A 17718-nucleotide genomic window follows, 5' to 3' on the forward strand; every position below is an offset into this window, starting at 1 on the left:
ACTTACGCAAACGCATTAGAACCAGTTGTTTTTGGTGTCATTTACTCCCCGAATAAAAAAGAGCAGCATGGACATTCTTTAACATTTCTCATTTTGTGTCTTATTGAAAAAGTTATACACATTTAGAACAACATGAGGGTGAGGAAATGATGACAAAATTTGACTATCCCTCCCCAAAAAACAAAGTTGTTTTAAACTAGTAAAACGCAGCATACTATTTTCTGGGACTAATGGAAGCAGAAAATATCACGTGCAGATAAATAACCCTGTAAATAACCTTTGTGTGACCATGCACATGGTTTATGGTCTCAGTGGAACTTCTATAAAAGCTTATATACAAAACCTGAAGCTTTTTTATTTCTATTAAAAAGTCTTGCACATGTTCAAAACCCATGTGGGGCTTGATTCTCTGGAAATATTTAATGAATTCAGAAACCAAAAAGGCTCATGTAAAAAACCTTTTTAAAATGCTCCTATTTTTAGAACATATATTATATGACCGTTTAGAAAATACAGTAAATAATACAGAACAATTTTAAAGATTTTTTGATGAATAGAAAGTTGAATAGAACAGCATTTATTTGAAGAAATCTTAAAACATTTGAATGGTAGTATATTTAGAGAGAGAGAGAGAGAGAGAGAGAGAGAGAGAGAGAGAGAGAGAGAGAGAGAGAGAGAGAGAGAGAGAGAGAGAGAGAGAGAGATTTTCATCGTTTTCAAGCAATACGTAAAAAAAAAAAGAAGTTTATTAGTATGAAACATACGCAAAAGCATTAGGACACTTTGTGCTTGTCAAAAGCGATGTTAACAACTAATGTGACGTTGCTAGGACACCTGTGTGAACATAAGGACAACTGAATTTGTACACCCATTTAAAAATCACATGGACTCCAGTTGGTAATTGCAAAATTGCAAAAGTTGAGCATAATTTGTTCATAATTTGTTTTCAGAGACCACGTGGCTTGACATTTAGTCATCTAATGCTTTGAAATTCACATACATTTTGGTAACATTGGGTCAATCAGGGTGAGCTGGACCGCTCGAGAAGGATATTGAAATCTCTAGTCCCATTAGAGATACAGCATTATGCATTCATGATAATTACGAGTGCATTTGCATTTGGCATTTTAATTGGGGATGTATTTCACTGTCCATTACCTCAATGGAGAAGTCAATTCTGTGTCCATTTAATGCTGTCATCAATCCCAAATTAAAGCCTTTACCTCAGGTAACATTTAACAGACTCGCTTTCCCGAAGCCTATTAGCCCGATGACCATGTGAGAGAGTAATTTTTATATGCAAATGTGTTATGATCACCCTTTTAAAATATATCTCTATTATTTACACGAGAAGGACTTCACTTTTTTATTTTTTATAGAAGTACCATAGCACTATAGCCTAGATGCCAGCCAAACTTAGCCCCGCCCACAAAATTTTTAGGTCGGGAAGTTCGGGACTCGATCCGTTGAGGAGCTATTATTTTCCTTCCTGGTTCGGATGAAACACGCCCCATAATCAAAGCTCAATGGAGCAGTATCAGACTCACATTCTGACTAGAATCTGAGTATGACGACGTCAGGCTAATAGCACTACACTCTTAAAAATAAAGGATCCAAAAAAAGGGTTTTTTTGCAGTGAAGCCACAGAAGAACCATTTTGGTAACCTTTTAGTGAACAGTTCTTAAAAGAACCATTTTTATTAATTTGAAGAACATTTTAATAATCCAAGAACCATTTTCCACTATAAAGAACCTTTTGTGCAGTAGAAATATTCCATGGATGTTACATGTTCTTGACAATAAAGAAATAAAGAACCTTTATTTTTGTTTTGTTTTTTGGAAAGATACTACTACCATGTTTTTTGACATAATACTGTAGTTTTTTTTTTAAAACATCATGGTGCATGAATTACCATCTGATACATTCACAGTACCATGGTACCTCTGTGGTTTTGTATAAAAAACAAACAGCATATATACCCTTCTAACAACTTGCAACTACCCAGAATGCACCATTTTGCTGAGCACATCTTGAGCCAGACATAAGTGGAGACCATTTGTACAGCTAATAACACTAATTCAGGAACCTGCTCATGGCTCACAAGCACTCTTCTATATATAACAGAACCACATGAAAATAAGGTCCCCGGTCATTGCTATATTGATATATATATATATATATAAATAAATAAAAAGTTATATATATATATATATATATATATATATATATATATATATATATATATATATATATATATATATATATATATATATATATATATATATATATATATATATATATATATAAAATATTATATTATATTATATTATATTATATATAGATAGCTGATGATGCAGTATGGTAGAAAAAGAGATACAAAGTGTTAAACAATATCTCTTGCTCACCTGTACTCGCTGTCCGGCAGCAGGTCCCTGATAATGTGGCAGGTTGCGTTTTCGGTGGTGATGATGTCGTCCCCCATTGAGATGCTGTAGGAGGTGATTTCTGCTCCATTACAGTGGGGCTCGTCCCAGGTGAGGGCCAGACAGGTGGAGGGGGAGAAGGACTCACTTTCTGTTGGGGTCGGAGGGAGGTCGAGCAGGTGAACTCCCGATACTACATCAGGGACTGCTGCAGGGGTCCGACACGTCACCAGATCACTGTAGGGGCCCGCCCCTGCCTGGTTCACTGCCTATGAACCGAATACAAGAAAAAAATGGCACCATGAAATCAAAAATGACAATTCTGGGACAATTCTCAATTTTTTTAAATGATTTACCCGCGCAAGGGCAGGACAACATGTCACTCACATGAGATTACAATTAATAGCAAACCACGACTATCCAATCAATACCAAAAGGACAAAATCAAGATCCGCCCTACATTTATTCTTGTTCGAGAAGCCGTTTCACTTTGATATACATCACAAATTAGGGAGGAAAAGACAATTAGACTAAATTATGGAGTCATGCTGACTTTAAACTCAAAAGTTAATAATCAGTTTTGCTGATTATTTTTTGACCCATATATACAATCATGCATTTGGTTTGTCAAAATATTTGGAAGGACAGTATTTAATACTGAGTATTTTGGAGAGTACAACGAGAAATTAATTCTCTTCATTCTCGTGCTGATAGATTGTTTTGCATCAACTACATAAACACAGTGATTCAGAGCCAATTAAATGTGAAGAGGACCACTGAAAGGTCAGAACATTTCCAGATATAACAGCTCCAGTCATAATTTGCAGGTTTATTTTTGGTGCATTAAAACCAGTTTGCACAGAGACAATGATAATGTACACACCAATGCATGTAGGCTGAGTTTACTACAATAAGTTAAAAAAAACAAAAAAACATATACATTGTAAACAGAACATGTTGATCTTTATATACTGTGTGATTAAGGTTTTACACTCTTCTTGTTTGTTTAATTATAATGCAAGCAGCGAGTAATGCATGCATTTTCAATGTGATTATGCTAAATTTTATGAGCTTAATTAATTTCAGGAACAATTAGAATAATGTGTTTCCTTAAGTAAGAACTTAGGAAGATGATTTATTCACAACTCATTTCACTGTGAACTATTGATTCATCACAAACTAAAATGTTAATTTTAGCAAGCAAATGCTAGACTAAAATTTACAGTACTGTAAGAATTCATATATTGTTTACTGTACATTTTCTATTTTCAAGTATTTTCTTTGAAAACAGAATGTGAAAAAAAATCTATTTTTATCTTAGTTTTTTTTATTTTCAAATAAAGGTTTCTTTAAATTCAACAGTTTGCAGATGCTGCATTTTTTATTATTAAATGTATATAGCATATTAAACAAACAAATGTAGTCAACCACTACAAATGATAATAAAATGCAAAAGCTTATTTAATACCGGTTTCACAGCACTAAATATCTTGAAATAAGCAGATAATTAAAACAATTTAAAAAACAAACAATAAAATAAAAATAAAGCTATTAAAAATAAAGCTATTTAAAAAAATGAAATGAAAATAAAATGAAAATAAATAAATAAAGCAAATAAAAAATAAAATAATACAATAACATCATTAAAAAAATAACATCATAAAATAAATCCACTTTCTTTTTGGCTTGTTTTAATTAATATTAATGTTTGAGCGCATGTGTCATGGTCCTAACAGATCATGAACTACCTGTAGCCTGCAGCAGTATTCTGTTGATGCCTCCAGGTTGGAGATTTGGAAGGAGGTTTCCGATCCACTGTAAACCATTTCAAGAGAGTCCAAATCACGTCCCCAGTCCAGCCGGTATTCAGAAATGTCTATCCCAGAGCTCTCATTGTTCTGGGGATTGAGATCAGAGCAAGCATTACACTCCGGGAAACGAGAGCAACAAACGCATATTTACCTACTTACCTACTTGACACGGTTTCATCAGGACAAACACAAGAGAGCTAATGCACCATACGCACCAATAATAAATGAAACAGCCTCTCAAGACAGCAAACAGAATGCAAATAACTAAAATCTTTGTCATTCAGGAGACATCAAGGATTAAAATCACATTCATTTTCATTGCGAACAAAACATTAAAGGCCCTTTGTCATGAAAAGCAAGTGTCTTTTGAGAAGAAGTGATAGAAGTGAAGAAAGCATTTTGCGTGGACACAATCTGCCACCTTTCTCTGGCAAGAATCAATCTTCAACACTTTCTGGGTGATCGATGATGGTATTATGATGAACTTTAGAGTTTCTGTACCAGTATTGAGCACATATTCTAATAATTCAAAACAATTTTCTTTCTACGAGTCCCAAAGCCATCGATTGCTTCTGAAAATTGATTTCTTTCTCAACGCAGCAGAAAACCAGTACGATTCATCATTTACTGTATTGTATACAGTGTGAATGGCTCTTGCAGACTCACCTCCCAGGTCACATCAGCACAAGTGTGTGATGTCACATTGATGGCAGGGGGACTACATTGTCCTGGGGGGCCAGCGGCAGTGCTTATTTCCACAGATTCAGAGTAAGGTCCATACTGGAAAAAAGGAGAGAGAGAAAGTGGCTGAGATTTAGAGCGTTTTAGCCATCTCAAAGGTAATGAATGGCCTGGGTTCTACAATAAGGAGGGAAATCTGTTATATGTCACAAAATATAGATATAATTGTTTGAGATATAATTTGTGTCCTGACTCATTGCTTATGAAAGAGAATAAAAGCTAAAATGTCTAAAATACTTGCCACGTTTCCCTTCAAAAATATATACTATTTATATTGTGGCACTTGGGAAGAAAAATATTAATTTGTGAAATAAAACCACCTGAATGGAGAAATAAAATAATAGATAGAGAGAGAGAACGATAGATAGATAGATAGAGTGATAGAACAATAGATAGATAGAACGATAGATAGATAGATAGAACGACAGATAGATAGAACGATAAAACGAACGAACGATAAAACGAACGATAGAACGAACGAACGAACGAACGAACGAACGAACGAACGATCGATCGATCGATCGATAGATAGATCGATCGATAGATAGAACGACAGATAGATAGAACGATAAAACGAACGAACGATAAAACGAACGAACGAACGAACGAACGAACGAACGATCGATCGATCGATAGATAGATAGATATTTTGAATATATAAAAAAGTTGTATCAGTCTCAGTGTTATTTCAGTATTTTTTATAAACTATTATAGTATTTATTAATATTTGGAATTAGCTTTTATTTTTATATTTTTCATTTTACTTTTAGTTTAGATTTTTGTAATTTTGTCATGTGTTTTTGTGTACAAGGTGACTTACCCCAACACTGTTGGCTGCACGAACTTGGAACCTGTAGGTAGTGCCGGGGAGCAAATTACCCACAGTGCACTCTGTTTTAGATCCACGGTACACCTCCGCCGGCTCTGAAGCTTCCTCTATCGCACACATCTCCAAGCTAAACTCCACACCTTCACTCTCTTCACCACACACAGGACCATCTGGAGAAACGAAGAATTAAAGTGTGTTGGAGAAATATAGAGACAGGGACAGAACAATAAGCAATGATTTAAAAGTGCAAAAGTCAAACCATAATCCATCACTCCAGTCCAATACACATGACCACAACGTTAGCACTGTTTCACACATATTCGTTTTGGTGGCCATATTAACAGGTTATAGAAAAAGTGCTGAGCTTATTTAGGAGCCTCATAATAATAATAAATTAAAAATATATTAAAAAAATTGTGACTTGGGAGGATAATTAATAAAAGTGTATATTGCAAAACAAATGATAATAATAACAATAATAATTCATAAATGCCTCATAATAATAATAAAAAATAGTGAAGGAGGTGAGTTGACGAGGCATTTTATGAACTCTTATCGAACTATAGAACTGTATATTGCACACAAAATAAATAATACTTTAATTAATGCCTCATATGAATAATTAAAAAAATCGTGACCTGGGAGATGTTGACAAGAGAAATTTTATGAATTAATAAAAGCCTATAATTGCAGAACATTAAAAAAATATATAATTTGAAATGAATAATCGGAATTATAATGATAATTACTATTATTATTAGTACTATTATTTTTTATGTTTTGCTAATTTTATTTCAACTATTGTTAAAAAATACATCTATCTGGCTTGATACAAGTTACACAGGCAGACTAAAGCTAATTTATGTAATGTCAATTATTTACCTTTCTTTTCCTCACGTAAATGACAAATCAAATTTGTAATAATGTACACACCCAATAAAACGGTTATGGCCATTATTATGAGAAACATTCAATGCTGAAACCCATAAATTATTTTCTGTATAGTGAAAGTTGAGAAAGTTTCACACGCTGTTGGTGTGAAACCACAATGCAATCCTACTGTCGTTAAGCTCACGTCCCCCAGACACATGATGTCCGAGCTCTAAGAGTCGGCATGGATGCCTGAAATCAGCACTGCCATTTCACAGTTATTTATAGATGGTGTTCAGCCTCTTAGATGAGCCCACCTTCACTCAAAAACAGTGAGTCAGGGGTATTATCGCTAACAAACAACTGCATTATACCTCTAGCTCCCTCAAACACACACACGAATGCAAACACAGACCCACACTAAATAGGGTTATGCAATGTGTGAACAACACAAAAAGTAGATGCAAAGCTCTGTTGATCCAGGTGCATTCTGGGTAATTTGGACTTCTATAACTATAAACACTCTGCCTATTTCACCAGACAAACATAATTAGTCTAAAAGCACACAAGTGTCACTTTAACTTGTTTTTAACTTCAATTTATCTTTCCAAATGGATCAAGATTGGTCATATTGTGGTCATATACCTATTGGGGGGTGGGGTCTGGGGGGGCTTTTGTGCCACAAATGCTAAACTATTGTTTTAGATAATGTTTATTTCTTTTTATTTGAGACTTGAAGAGGTAAAGATGAAAAAAAAAAAAAAAAAGGATATCAAAAGAAAAAATAAGAGCCTCACCCCACTGCAAAATCAGCTCCTTGTGTTTGACATCACCCATGATCCTTGGGGGTCGACAGCGGCCAGGGGGCGGAATATGAGTGCGCACCGTCAAGTCATCCGAGCACTGAACAACCAATACAACGAGTCAATATACAACACAAGGAGTACAATGTTATCTAATGAATCAGCCTGGGAAATCAGTTAATGCACTTTAGGTTCTCATACCTGGCTTTGTCCGCCCACATCGACACAGCTGAGTCTCAGAGAGTAGCTTGTTGCTGGTTTTAAATCCTCACATAAATGTTTCCTCTCTGGTCCTCTATAGCGAGTCACCCACTGCCTCTCTGCTGAACAAACACAGATTCATACAGTACATATCTATCTCAGTGAACCTGTCAAAAACATATCACAGGCATATTTCACATCAAAATCAAAACTATACTATTGAAATAAAATGACTTTGTTCAAAAGTCTGGAGTCAGTAAGAATGTTTTTAAGAAGCATGAATTAAATTGATCAAAATTGACAATAAGGCATTAACATTGTTACAAAAAAAAAAACGAATTCCCAAATAAACGCTTTTTTGTTTGTTTTATATTAATAAAAAAAAAATCTATCACAGTTTCTACAAAAATATTAAGCAGAGTATATTAAATTATTATTAGAGTATATAAATATTATTAAAATATTAACTCAACATTGATAATACAAACAGTTTCTTGATCATCAAATCAGAATGTTAGAATGATTTCTGAAGGATCATGTGACACTGAAGACTGGAGTAATGATGCTGAAAATTCAGCTTTGCATCACAGGAATAAATTAAAAATAAACAAAAAATTGTAATATAAATTGCAGCCTTGGCCAGTATAAGAGACTTACAGGAATAAATTAATTTTAAGAGCATAATAAAATAAGAGTTATTTTAAATTGCAATAATATTTCACAGAATTACTGTTTTGTCTGTATTTTTGATCAAATAAAAGCAGCCTTGATAAGAGGCACTTTTCATAAAAACAAAAAAATCTTACTGACCCAATCTGTAGTGTTCATTTTATATATATATATATATATATATATATATATATATATATATATATATATATATATATATATATATATATATATATATATATATATATATATATATATATATCTATCTCTCAATTAAGCACATTTATCACCTCAATTCACATTACAATAAAGAAAATAACATCTACAAAAATAATGTGAAAGAATAATATATTCTTTAAATTGTAAAATCCATAATTTTTAAAAGTAATAAAATAAAGTTTGAAATATGAATACATTTAAATTTATAATTTACAAATATAATATTCTTTCATTTTTGGGTTAAATGTGACGTGGACATGTCCTTGTCAGATTCACCCGTTTGCAATAAGAAATACCTTCAGAATTCCCTTCTGATGTCTCCAGGATGTACGTTAAGTCTCCAGATCCACCATCATCTTGTGGAGGTTCTGATTTAATTATATAAAACAGTGACGGTTAGAATGTAATGATAAATGGACAAAAAAAAAAAAACCTGTGTGAAACATAAACTGATTATGTTTTCCTACCCCACGTCACACAGAAGCTGTGGTACGTGACCGCGTTTACTGCAGGATTCACAGGGGGTCCGGGTCTGTCTGGGGTGGTCTTACACACAAGCAGAGAGCTTGGTGCACTGCGCCACTCACCGCTGCAAGTGATGAGCTGTAGAGGACACAGTAAAGAAGATCACACAAGGGGAAGCATGCCACCATACAGCTATTTCTGCACTATATGTACATATATACACACTACCGTTCAAAAGATTGGGATCAGAAAGATGTTAATTCATGAATACTTTTAAGGATGCATTAAATTGATCAAAAGTGACTGGAAAGACATTTATAATGTTATAAAAATTTTCTATTTTAAATAAATGTTCTGCCCTTTTAAAATTTCTATTCATAAAAGAATCCACAAACAATTGTAAGCAGCACAGCTGTTTTCAACATCGATGAGAATAATAAGAAATGTTTCTTGAGCTGCAAATCAGCATATTAGAATGATTTCTGAAGGATCATGTGACCCTGAAGACTGGAGTAATGATGCTGAAAATTCAGCTTTTCCATCACAGGAATAAATTACTTTTTTACAAAAAATTGTAATATAAATTGAAGCCATGGCCAGTATAAGAGACTTCTTTCAAAAACATCTTACAGAACACAAACTTTTTAACGATAGTGTATTATTGCGTATCCCACAATGAAATGTGCTCAACTTCATCTTTCTCTAGTGTGATGAATGAACTGGAAGTAAAATCAGCCACAATTTTTGGATTTGACAGGCAAATGTATTAATTACTGACTAAAAATGCAGAAGATCTATATTTTTATACTGTACTCAGGCTTCTATTATTTCATTCCAAACATCTCTGAGAGGTCTGAGTGACTTCAGACTGAAAAGAGGATGACCGAGATGACGTCTGAGGATTTCAGGACACACTTGTTTTGTGTCCCAATCTCCTACAGCATCGCAGGGAGCAGCATTTAAAATCTTGTCTGAAGTACCTTTCTCCCCTGATAATAACGCAGTGTTCTCTGCCTTCTCAGAGATTAGAGTAAAAGCCTTTTACACGCAACACCACAGGAAATCAGTTCACCTTCCCCCAACAACAGCTGCTAGATCTGAGAAACAGCTCCAGGTTAGCGGACAAACTAAAGTTCATTAGATTATCACTAATTGCCTGATTGGTGAAGGAGGAAATGAGGAAGCAAAAGTGCCTGAGGAACGTGTGATTTCTAGAACCCTAGTTAAACGCCTGTATGGATGGTTTGTTTACGTTGGTATGGTTGCGTGTGTGAACAAAATCAGTCATGAATTGAAAATCATGAAACATTTCATGATTTCTGTGCTGGAAAACTCATCACTCACCCTGAATTTGTACTGCATGTTCCTTCTTAGGGACTCCAACTTACAGTTCAGCTCCAAACCGCTGTAAACTTCCTGGAAGTCCAGTCCCTGCCAAAAACACATGTTTTTTAGATGTCAAGAAGTGAAGTATGGAACAATTATTTCCAGCTAGTCCCACCCCAAACTAACACCACAATTTGTTTTTGTCAAACCAATGCCTCTTATTTTTCAATACCTTCCCTCCAATCTGGTAAGTAACACTTCTGTTTACGATCCAATCAAATGCTAATGGACTAAATAAAGCGGAGTCCTACATTTTTTTCTTGATTAATATCCTGTTTCACTCTGAAATATGTCCAAATACGAAGGTAAAATAGGTAGCAGATGTTTCATGACATTGAACTGGGATAAAATATTTTATAATTAATACTGTATGTGACCCTGGACCACAAAACCAGTCACAAGTCGCACAGGTATATTTGTGGCAATAGCCAACAATACATTGTATGGGTCAAAATTATAGATTTTTCTTTTATGCCAAAAATCATTAGGATATTAAGTAAAGATCATGTTCCATGAAGATATTTTCTAAATTTCCTACTGTAAATATATAAAAAATGTATTTTTGAGAGTGGATGCACCAAAAGCGCAAAAATAAATAGACAACTTAAAGGCGATTTTCTCAATGTTTAGATTTTATTTGCACCCTCAGATTCCAAATTTTCAAATAGTTGTTTTATTCAGCTTTCAGATGATGTATAAATCTCAATTGTAAAACATTGACCCTTGTGACTGGTTTTGTGGTCCAGGGTCACATGGCCACAGGGTTTCCTAATAAATTTGTTTAAATGTATTAAAAATGCAAAGATCCTACAATTTATAAAAAAAATAATGTGCATGAAATCTCGCTCAAATATTTGGATGGCGCATCAGTCTGCTGTGTTAAACACAGGCATTAGTCATGGATCCAGAAGAGTCGATCCATGTTACTCTGACAACTGTGGGCAAAGGTGATTAACCAGTGAGGTAGAAAAAACAGCTAAAAGACTTATCTGTCTATTAGCGGTCATATTCCCTCAACACTGAGAAAGCCAATTTGTGGTGAAAAGGATGGCAACAGAAAGCCATAACTACTGCACAAGAGGGATTATGGGATGCGTATGTATGGTAGGGCTGAGTTCAACACCTTGGTCTCATCCTGCATCTCCAGGGTGTACGTGACCACCTCCTCAGCGCTGCAGCTGTTTGGTCGAGTCCACTCCAGCGTAACCCAGGACGGACCTGCCTTTACCAGCCGTGGAGGCAAGGAAATCTGTGGGAGACTTCCTGTGGTGTAGAAGACGACTTCTGTGCTGAACCCACTGGAGAAAAAGAAAACAGTAAACAGTAATAAATCCATCCTTTCCCATCCTATGAAGATTATACAACATATCCGTGTCTCATCAAAGCGTGCGAGAAGCACAAAGTTATAAATTGTTTGGACTTTTCCCCCTGGGAAAACAACACTGCCGCCACTCACAGTGAGTAGTGAGGAGAATTTTCTCATTTACCGCGCCATTAAACACAAGGACACCACAGGGCCAAAATTCTACTAAATTGCATTCAACCAAAAGGACATAATATGCTGGTGGGTTATATTTATAAAAATCGTTTTATGATTTACTGCAAAAAAATAAAACAACATTTCACATAAACCTCAGAAATAACCAGAAAAACAAATAACTCAGAAATAAGTACTATGGCAGTATCATGATAAATAGTGGTATCAGATGGAAATATTTCTATATTGCTGATAGATCATTATATTCATTTACCATGGTATTTTTGATAGTACTCCAAGGTACTTCAAAGAACAACGGAATTATCCTAATAAACATCAAAAACACATGGTATGTATTACTGGGTATAAAAAAAAAATAAATAAAATAAAAATAAAAATAAATAAATAAATACAAATAATAATAATAATAATAATAATAATAATAATAATAATAATAAAATGTAAAAAAAAAAAAATAATAATAATATATATATATATATATATATATATATATTTATATATATATATATATATATATATATATTTTTTTTTTTTTTTTATTTTTTTTTTTTTATAAAATAAAAATAAATAAATAAATAAAATAATAAAACGTATTACTGGTTAATTTTATTAAAATATATATATTTTTTTTGTAAATTACATACAGACAAATAAACAAACCTGGTGCCAATATCATTTAGCGCTGCCACTCGAAACGTGTACCCGACAGCAGGGCACAACCTCATTACTTTGCAGTGTCGTTGGTGTCCGACGTAATATTCACGGAAAATGCTGTTCTTTTTCCCCTGAAAAAGCAACAAGGATTAAACGATGCAGTTAGGAATGACAAATAGGATGACAAGCATAAAATAAACATCTTAAAACACACAGAAAAGACCAGCAGCAGCCATACGCTGTGCCAGAACAGAACACTCTTTACATGAAAAGAACAACAACAACAACAAAATTGCTGCTGGAAGCTGTGCTAACTGTCACAACAACAGGAGCCAGAATATAATTAAAGTTAAAAGGCAGAGGTATTCAGGATGGATTCTGCGGGGAGGAACCGCTGCCAGCCACAGCTGAGGTGTTTTAATGAACTCTTATTGAGCCAGAAAATAAAGTAGACAGTCTGTGGTGTAAAGCAGAACACTCGGTTAAAGCCTTAGTCTCCTCAGTACCAACATCTCATGCCATAGGGACGGGAACAAATTTAACAGCCATAGCGAAAAATGAAGGCAAATAAGGAGGAAATGAGTGAGCGAGAGAGAGAAATCAACTGAATGGTTGAGGGGTAGATGACACACAGGTGATTAATTTAAACAGGTGATGCGGTACATACCTCATCCCATTCTAGAACATAATTGGTGATTTTTGAGCCGTTGTCCACAGGGGGCTGCAATAAAAATGAGAAATTACAAAAAAGTTATACACAGTATACACTATCATTCAAAAGTTTGTGGTTGGTAAGAGTTTTAGATGTTTTTGAAGGAAGTCTTTTACATTATGCACACCCCAAGGACGCGTTTATTTGATCAAAATATGATATATGATATATAATTATATACTATCAATTAAACAATATAATAAACAAAATAAGTCAATATTGATGAGAGGTCATACATAACTGTGAGGCATTACTTGGCATGAAGAAACACAATGATCAATAAATAACTACAAATTAATAATTATTATTAATAATCAGGATCAATAATCAGACTATTCCACCATCAAGTAATAAAGTTCAGAAGGCCAACCATTAAAGTTTTAATGGTTTGTAGCAACTCAGCACAATAATACAGAATGTACCTTCCACTGTAATGTGAGGGAGCTCTTGGTGCGATGGGACAGTCTGGGGGGTAGAGGGGTTTCAGGAGGAGCACTCTGGGTAGTGAAGGCCCTCGCATCCGAACTGGGACCCTTGACAGAGTTACACACCGAGCTTACTCTGTAAAACACATGGTGAGAATTTCCAAATGAGGACAAGAGTAATTCATCATCATCACGTTCAACAAATACGCAGAAAAATTGGCTATTGCCAACTTAAATTAATCATTTAGTGATAACAATGAATGTATTTAAATGCTGCACCCACTGTAATAACAAGAAGAACGCTTTGTGCCACTCCGCTCTTTAGATCCAGGAAATTCACATTTAAATACAAATCCATTTTTTTCACATTCATTATCTTTAATTTAGTCTTGTTAATCAGATATCAGGTCATTCAACTCTCTTCAGCACTCGAATGAAATTCAAAGTGCTCGGTTAATGGAGCGTTTCATCTCATTTGTACGTCACTCGGTTAAAAGCGTGTGCTAGATGAATAAATGCAAATATGAAACACTATTCTTACCGGATGTGATAGTCCGTGGCTGGTCTGAGGTCAGTGAGGGTGTACTGGAGTTCCTCACCACTGAAAAAAAGATAGACTAAGAGTGACAATCTGTGTGTGAGAGTAGATGGATGACACATCCGCTTTCAAATCAATTCATAATAGCCTTTATGATTTGCTTTAAGGACCAAAAAAAGAAAACTATAGATGTACATAAGGTTAATTTCCTAACCACATGGGGAAGATTACAAGATTGTTATGTAACTATACCAATAAACAAAGAAAAAACATAAATCGTATTGAGAATCACAAAAATCTGAATAGAAAACTAAACAAAATAGCATGTCATTTACTAGAGGTTCTGACAATGTTAATTGATGCAGTCTATTTAAATAAATGTAATTAATTTAAATTAACTGTTGTTTTTAAAATAGGTTTGAATGAATGATTCAATGACTCACACACATAAAGACTCGTTTCATTACTGGATGAATCAGCGTCTTTGAATGAAATGATAGTGTGTGGTTGTGAAGCTGTTTAATACCTATGACAGCCGGCAGCGCAAACAAACATTTGAATGTCCTAACTTTTCAAAGGTTTGATAGACCTATCCAAATTGTTGCAATTTAGGAATAAGATCATGAGGGGGTTTGAACTAAAACCGCAATCTTTTAACGATTGATCGTGCAGATCTAATAAATCAATAAAAAAAAAAAAAAATTGTCAAGAGTGAAGCGCAGTACACATGATGTTAAAAAAGGCCTTACCTGTACACAACCTTGTATTTCCCATCACGGCCCTTGTCCTTGAGCTGGAGCTCGTAACTACAGGAAGGGACCCGTCCAGATGATCCCGATAAGAAAACAGAAGTCCACGACACAAGTGCGGAGTGGGACTGTACATTAGACACCTGAGGAGCCAAAATAAAGACACATTCAAGAGTTAAAGAGTCTGACAACAAGTCTGAAACATATTTTTTAGAAAAGAGCCTGGAAGATTTTAAGTCCAAAATAAAATGCTGGCTGGCTTTGAATTCTAATTTCAAATTATTTATGATGTCGGGTACATCAATAAATCGAGGCTGCTGTAAAAAGTAGTTAATTTGGGTGCCAAGGCTACTGCAGGCTCATCTCCAGAGAATGAAGCATCAGTCAGAACACACTACAGCTTACGTCCTTCACAGTTGCTCAGAGCGGAGAGACTCTTTATTCACAAAACAAAAACATCTGCGACTGAAGAGGCTTGGGCCATGGCAAACCAGACTATTTACCCAATACTTTCCATTTTGCATTCAAATTAAATGATTTAGTACTATTTTTATTCTCTGGCGTATCACTGTAGAGGCACATTTCTGTCAGTTGTTTACTTCAGGTTGCTCTTTTTGTTTTTTTCTACAGTTTTGTTTTTGCAGGGGTCAAATTGACCTTGAACTAATACATTTACACAGAATTAGGGTTTTCAGGACCCTGAGCCATTTTTGCAAATGCTTTTTTAAATACCTGCTCCCAAGGTGGATATATCAAACAGATCAAACAGGTGTAGTTCACATCTATAAAAGGTTTCATTGACATTTGAAAACAAGTCCAAATGCTTTTTAATCTTTATTTTGAACAGTATATTTGGAGTTTCATCATTTAAAATCTTACAAAACCTTATTGTGCTTTCATACATTTTAAATACTTTGGGCCCCTGTATGTTACCGTCACATTTTGAACCTTGAATGCACATTTAATGTGTTTCTACTGACAGAAAGTGATGAAGATTATGAAGAGAGGTGAACCATTAAGTCATTCATTAACTCCTGCTGCCCCCTCGTGAACGTAAACGGAAGTGCTTCATTCTGACCACCTCTAGACAATTACAGTCCTTACATTTCAAGCGTTATGTTGTTGTGCAGGTAGCAAGGGTGTTCTGGATCGTTGCTAGGTGGTTGCCAAGTCAAAAGAGCCCACCTTTTAACAATCTGATCCCAGGTTATTACTCAAGTCAAGTTTTTATACACCAATTTTATCATCCACCACACAAAAACCATACTATCAACTGCTAAGAAAGGAAACAGAACAACTCTCCTCAAGGCGCATGATTTGAGGAGTCATTCATGTCTGCAGCATAAACAATTTGGGGTGTGCTACACAAAGTTTATTTTAAAAAAATAATTAAAAAAAGATATGTGCATATTATGTGCATGTGTGTGTGTGTGTGAGTATATATGTGTATATATATGTGTATATATATATATATATATATATATATATATATATATATATATATATATATATATATATATATATATATATATATACACACACACTCACATTTATTATAATACAAATATAATTATATATCATAAAAATAGAGATAAAAATAATAATATATAATCAAATAATATGTATTTTTCTGCAGTGTGTATTAGCAAGGGTCAATTTGACCTCGAACTGAAACAAATACTGAAAAAAATTATTTAAATTAAATGATAAATTAAACAAAAGTTCAATTTCTTCTCTGCATTTCTTAGCTTGCATCCAAATCTAGTAGTCTAATAAACCTGGTATTGTACATTATGAATTTTGCTTTGTCTTTGACAAATTGTTTTGTTCCTCTTTTGTAACTCCCTTTGGATAAAAGCGTCTGCTAAATGCATAAATGTAAATCATAATACTTAGACTTATGTTCATATTTCTAATTCGAAGCACTTGGCAAGCAATAACATATTTAGAGTGGAGCGACAATCCTGCAGAGCAAATAAAACAATCACAGGCAAAAGTGTGAAATTATGAAATTAAAGCTTTTCGATTTGCTGCTCGAGAGGAGATTTGTGAGACAACACGTTTTGAATCACCCACCTGGGGCTTGTCCATTCCTGATGGCACAGCCTGAACTCGTCTCGTGTCCACATCATGATCTGCACAGAAAAGAGATTGAATATAGCCAGATGTCTCCTATCAGTCATAAATCAGAGTTTGTGTGTGACTGTAACATCTTCATGCTTGTTTGAAAAGAGAAAGAAACACAAAGAACATAAATTCAGTATCAGCAGACAGAGACACAGATCTCGGGCATTAGAGACGTCCTGATGGATGGAGCTGTCGGAGCGGGCCTGCGCCGGGAAGGAAAGTGGCTGTTGGGCGAGTGAGGATCATAGGTCTGGCTCTTAAGGGGCCCAAGGGGCTCCTGCAATGAGTCATCACTGCGATGAAGTCATGGCGACATGACCCAACACTGACCTCTATGGTTTCCCCCCAACAAGATGTTGATGGGATTGGGAAATGGAGGATGTTTTCAGTGGATTCTTTATATTAATGGAGAGAATGGAAAAATTGAGAGATTCCACTCCATGTATGGACTAAAAATGAATCAAAATAGGTCAAAGTGCTCTTGAATTACTCATCGGATTCAAATAAAGAGTCAAGACACTGTTGAAAAACAATTTTGAGAGTAAATACAGTAATGCTACAAACTACACTTTTCAGTAGAAAGCTCACAAACATCAC

At 34.6% G+C, this 17718-nt stretch overlaps 1 protein-coding gene across 2 annotated transcripts in view; it reads right to left on the reverse strand.

Annotated features, from left to right (window-relative positions):
- fndc3bb (fibronectin type III domain containing 3Bb) overlaps window positions 1–17718 on the reverse strand; it is a 61733-nt gene that overhangs the window by 11061 nt on the left and 32954 nt on the right. The window contains exons 5-20 of one of the 2 annotated variants that reach the window (XM_084102890.1): window positions 17071–17129; window positions 14995–15137; window positions 14249–14308; window positions 13705–13843; window positions 13238–13291; window positions 12577–12701; window positions 11542–11716; window positions 10377–10463; window positions 9035–9170; window positions 8864–8935; window positions 7680–7801; window positions 7473–7578; window positions 5797–5975; window positions 4902–5015; window positions 4173–4322; window positions 2407–2693 (exon numbers count right to left, since the gene is read on the reverse strand). In XM_084102890.1, the coding sequence (XP_083959016.1) occupies window positions 2407–2693; window positions 4173–4322; window positions 4902–5015; window positions 5797–5975; window positions 7473–7578; window positions 7680–7801; window positions 8864–8935; window positions 9035–9170; window positions 10377–10463; window positions 11542–11716; window positions 12577–12701; window positions 13238–13291; window positions 13705–13843; window positions 14249–14308; window positions 14995–15137; window positions 17071–17129 (2008 nt within the window). The remainder of the gene's footprint in view (window positions 1–2406; window positions 2694–4172; window positions 4323–4901; window positions 5016–5796; window positions 5976–7472; window positions 7579–7679; window positions 7802–8863; window positions 8936–9034; window positions 9171–10376; window positions 10464–11541; window positions 11717–12576; window positions 12702–13237; window positions 13292–13704; window positions 13844–14248; window positions 14309–14994; window positions 15138–17070; window positions 17130–17718) is intronic. The other variant, XM_084102891.1, reaches the window with a different exon arrangement.

This window comes from Abramis brama, assembly GCF_963993115.1.
Source record: "Abramis brama genome assembly, chromosome: 24".
Taxonomy (NCBI): domain Eukaryota; kingdom Metazoa; phylum Chordata; class Actinopteri; order Cypriniformes; family Leuciscidae; genus Abramis; species Abramis brama.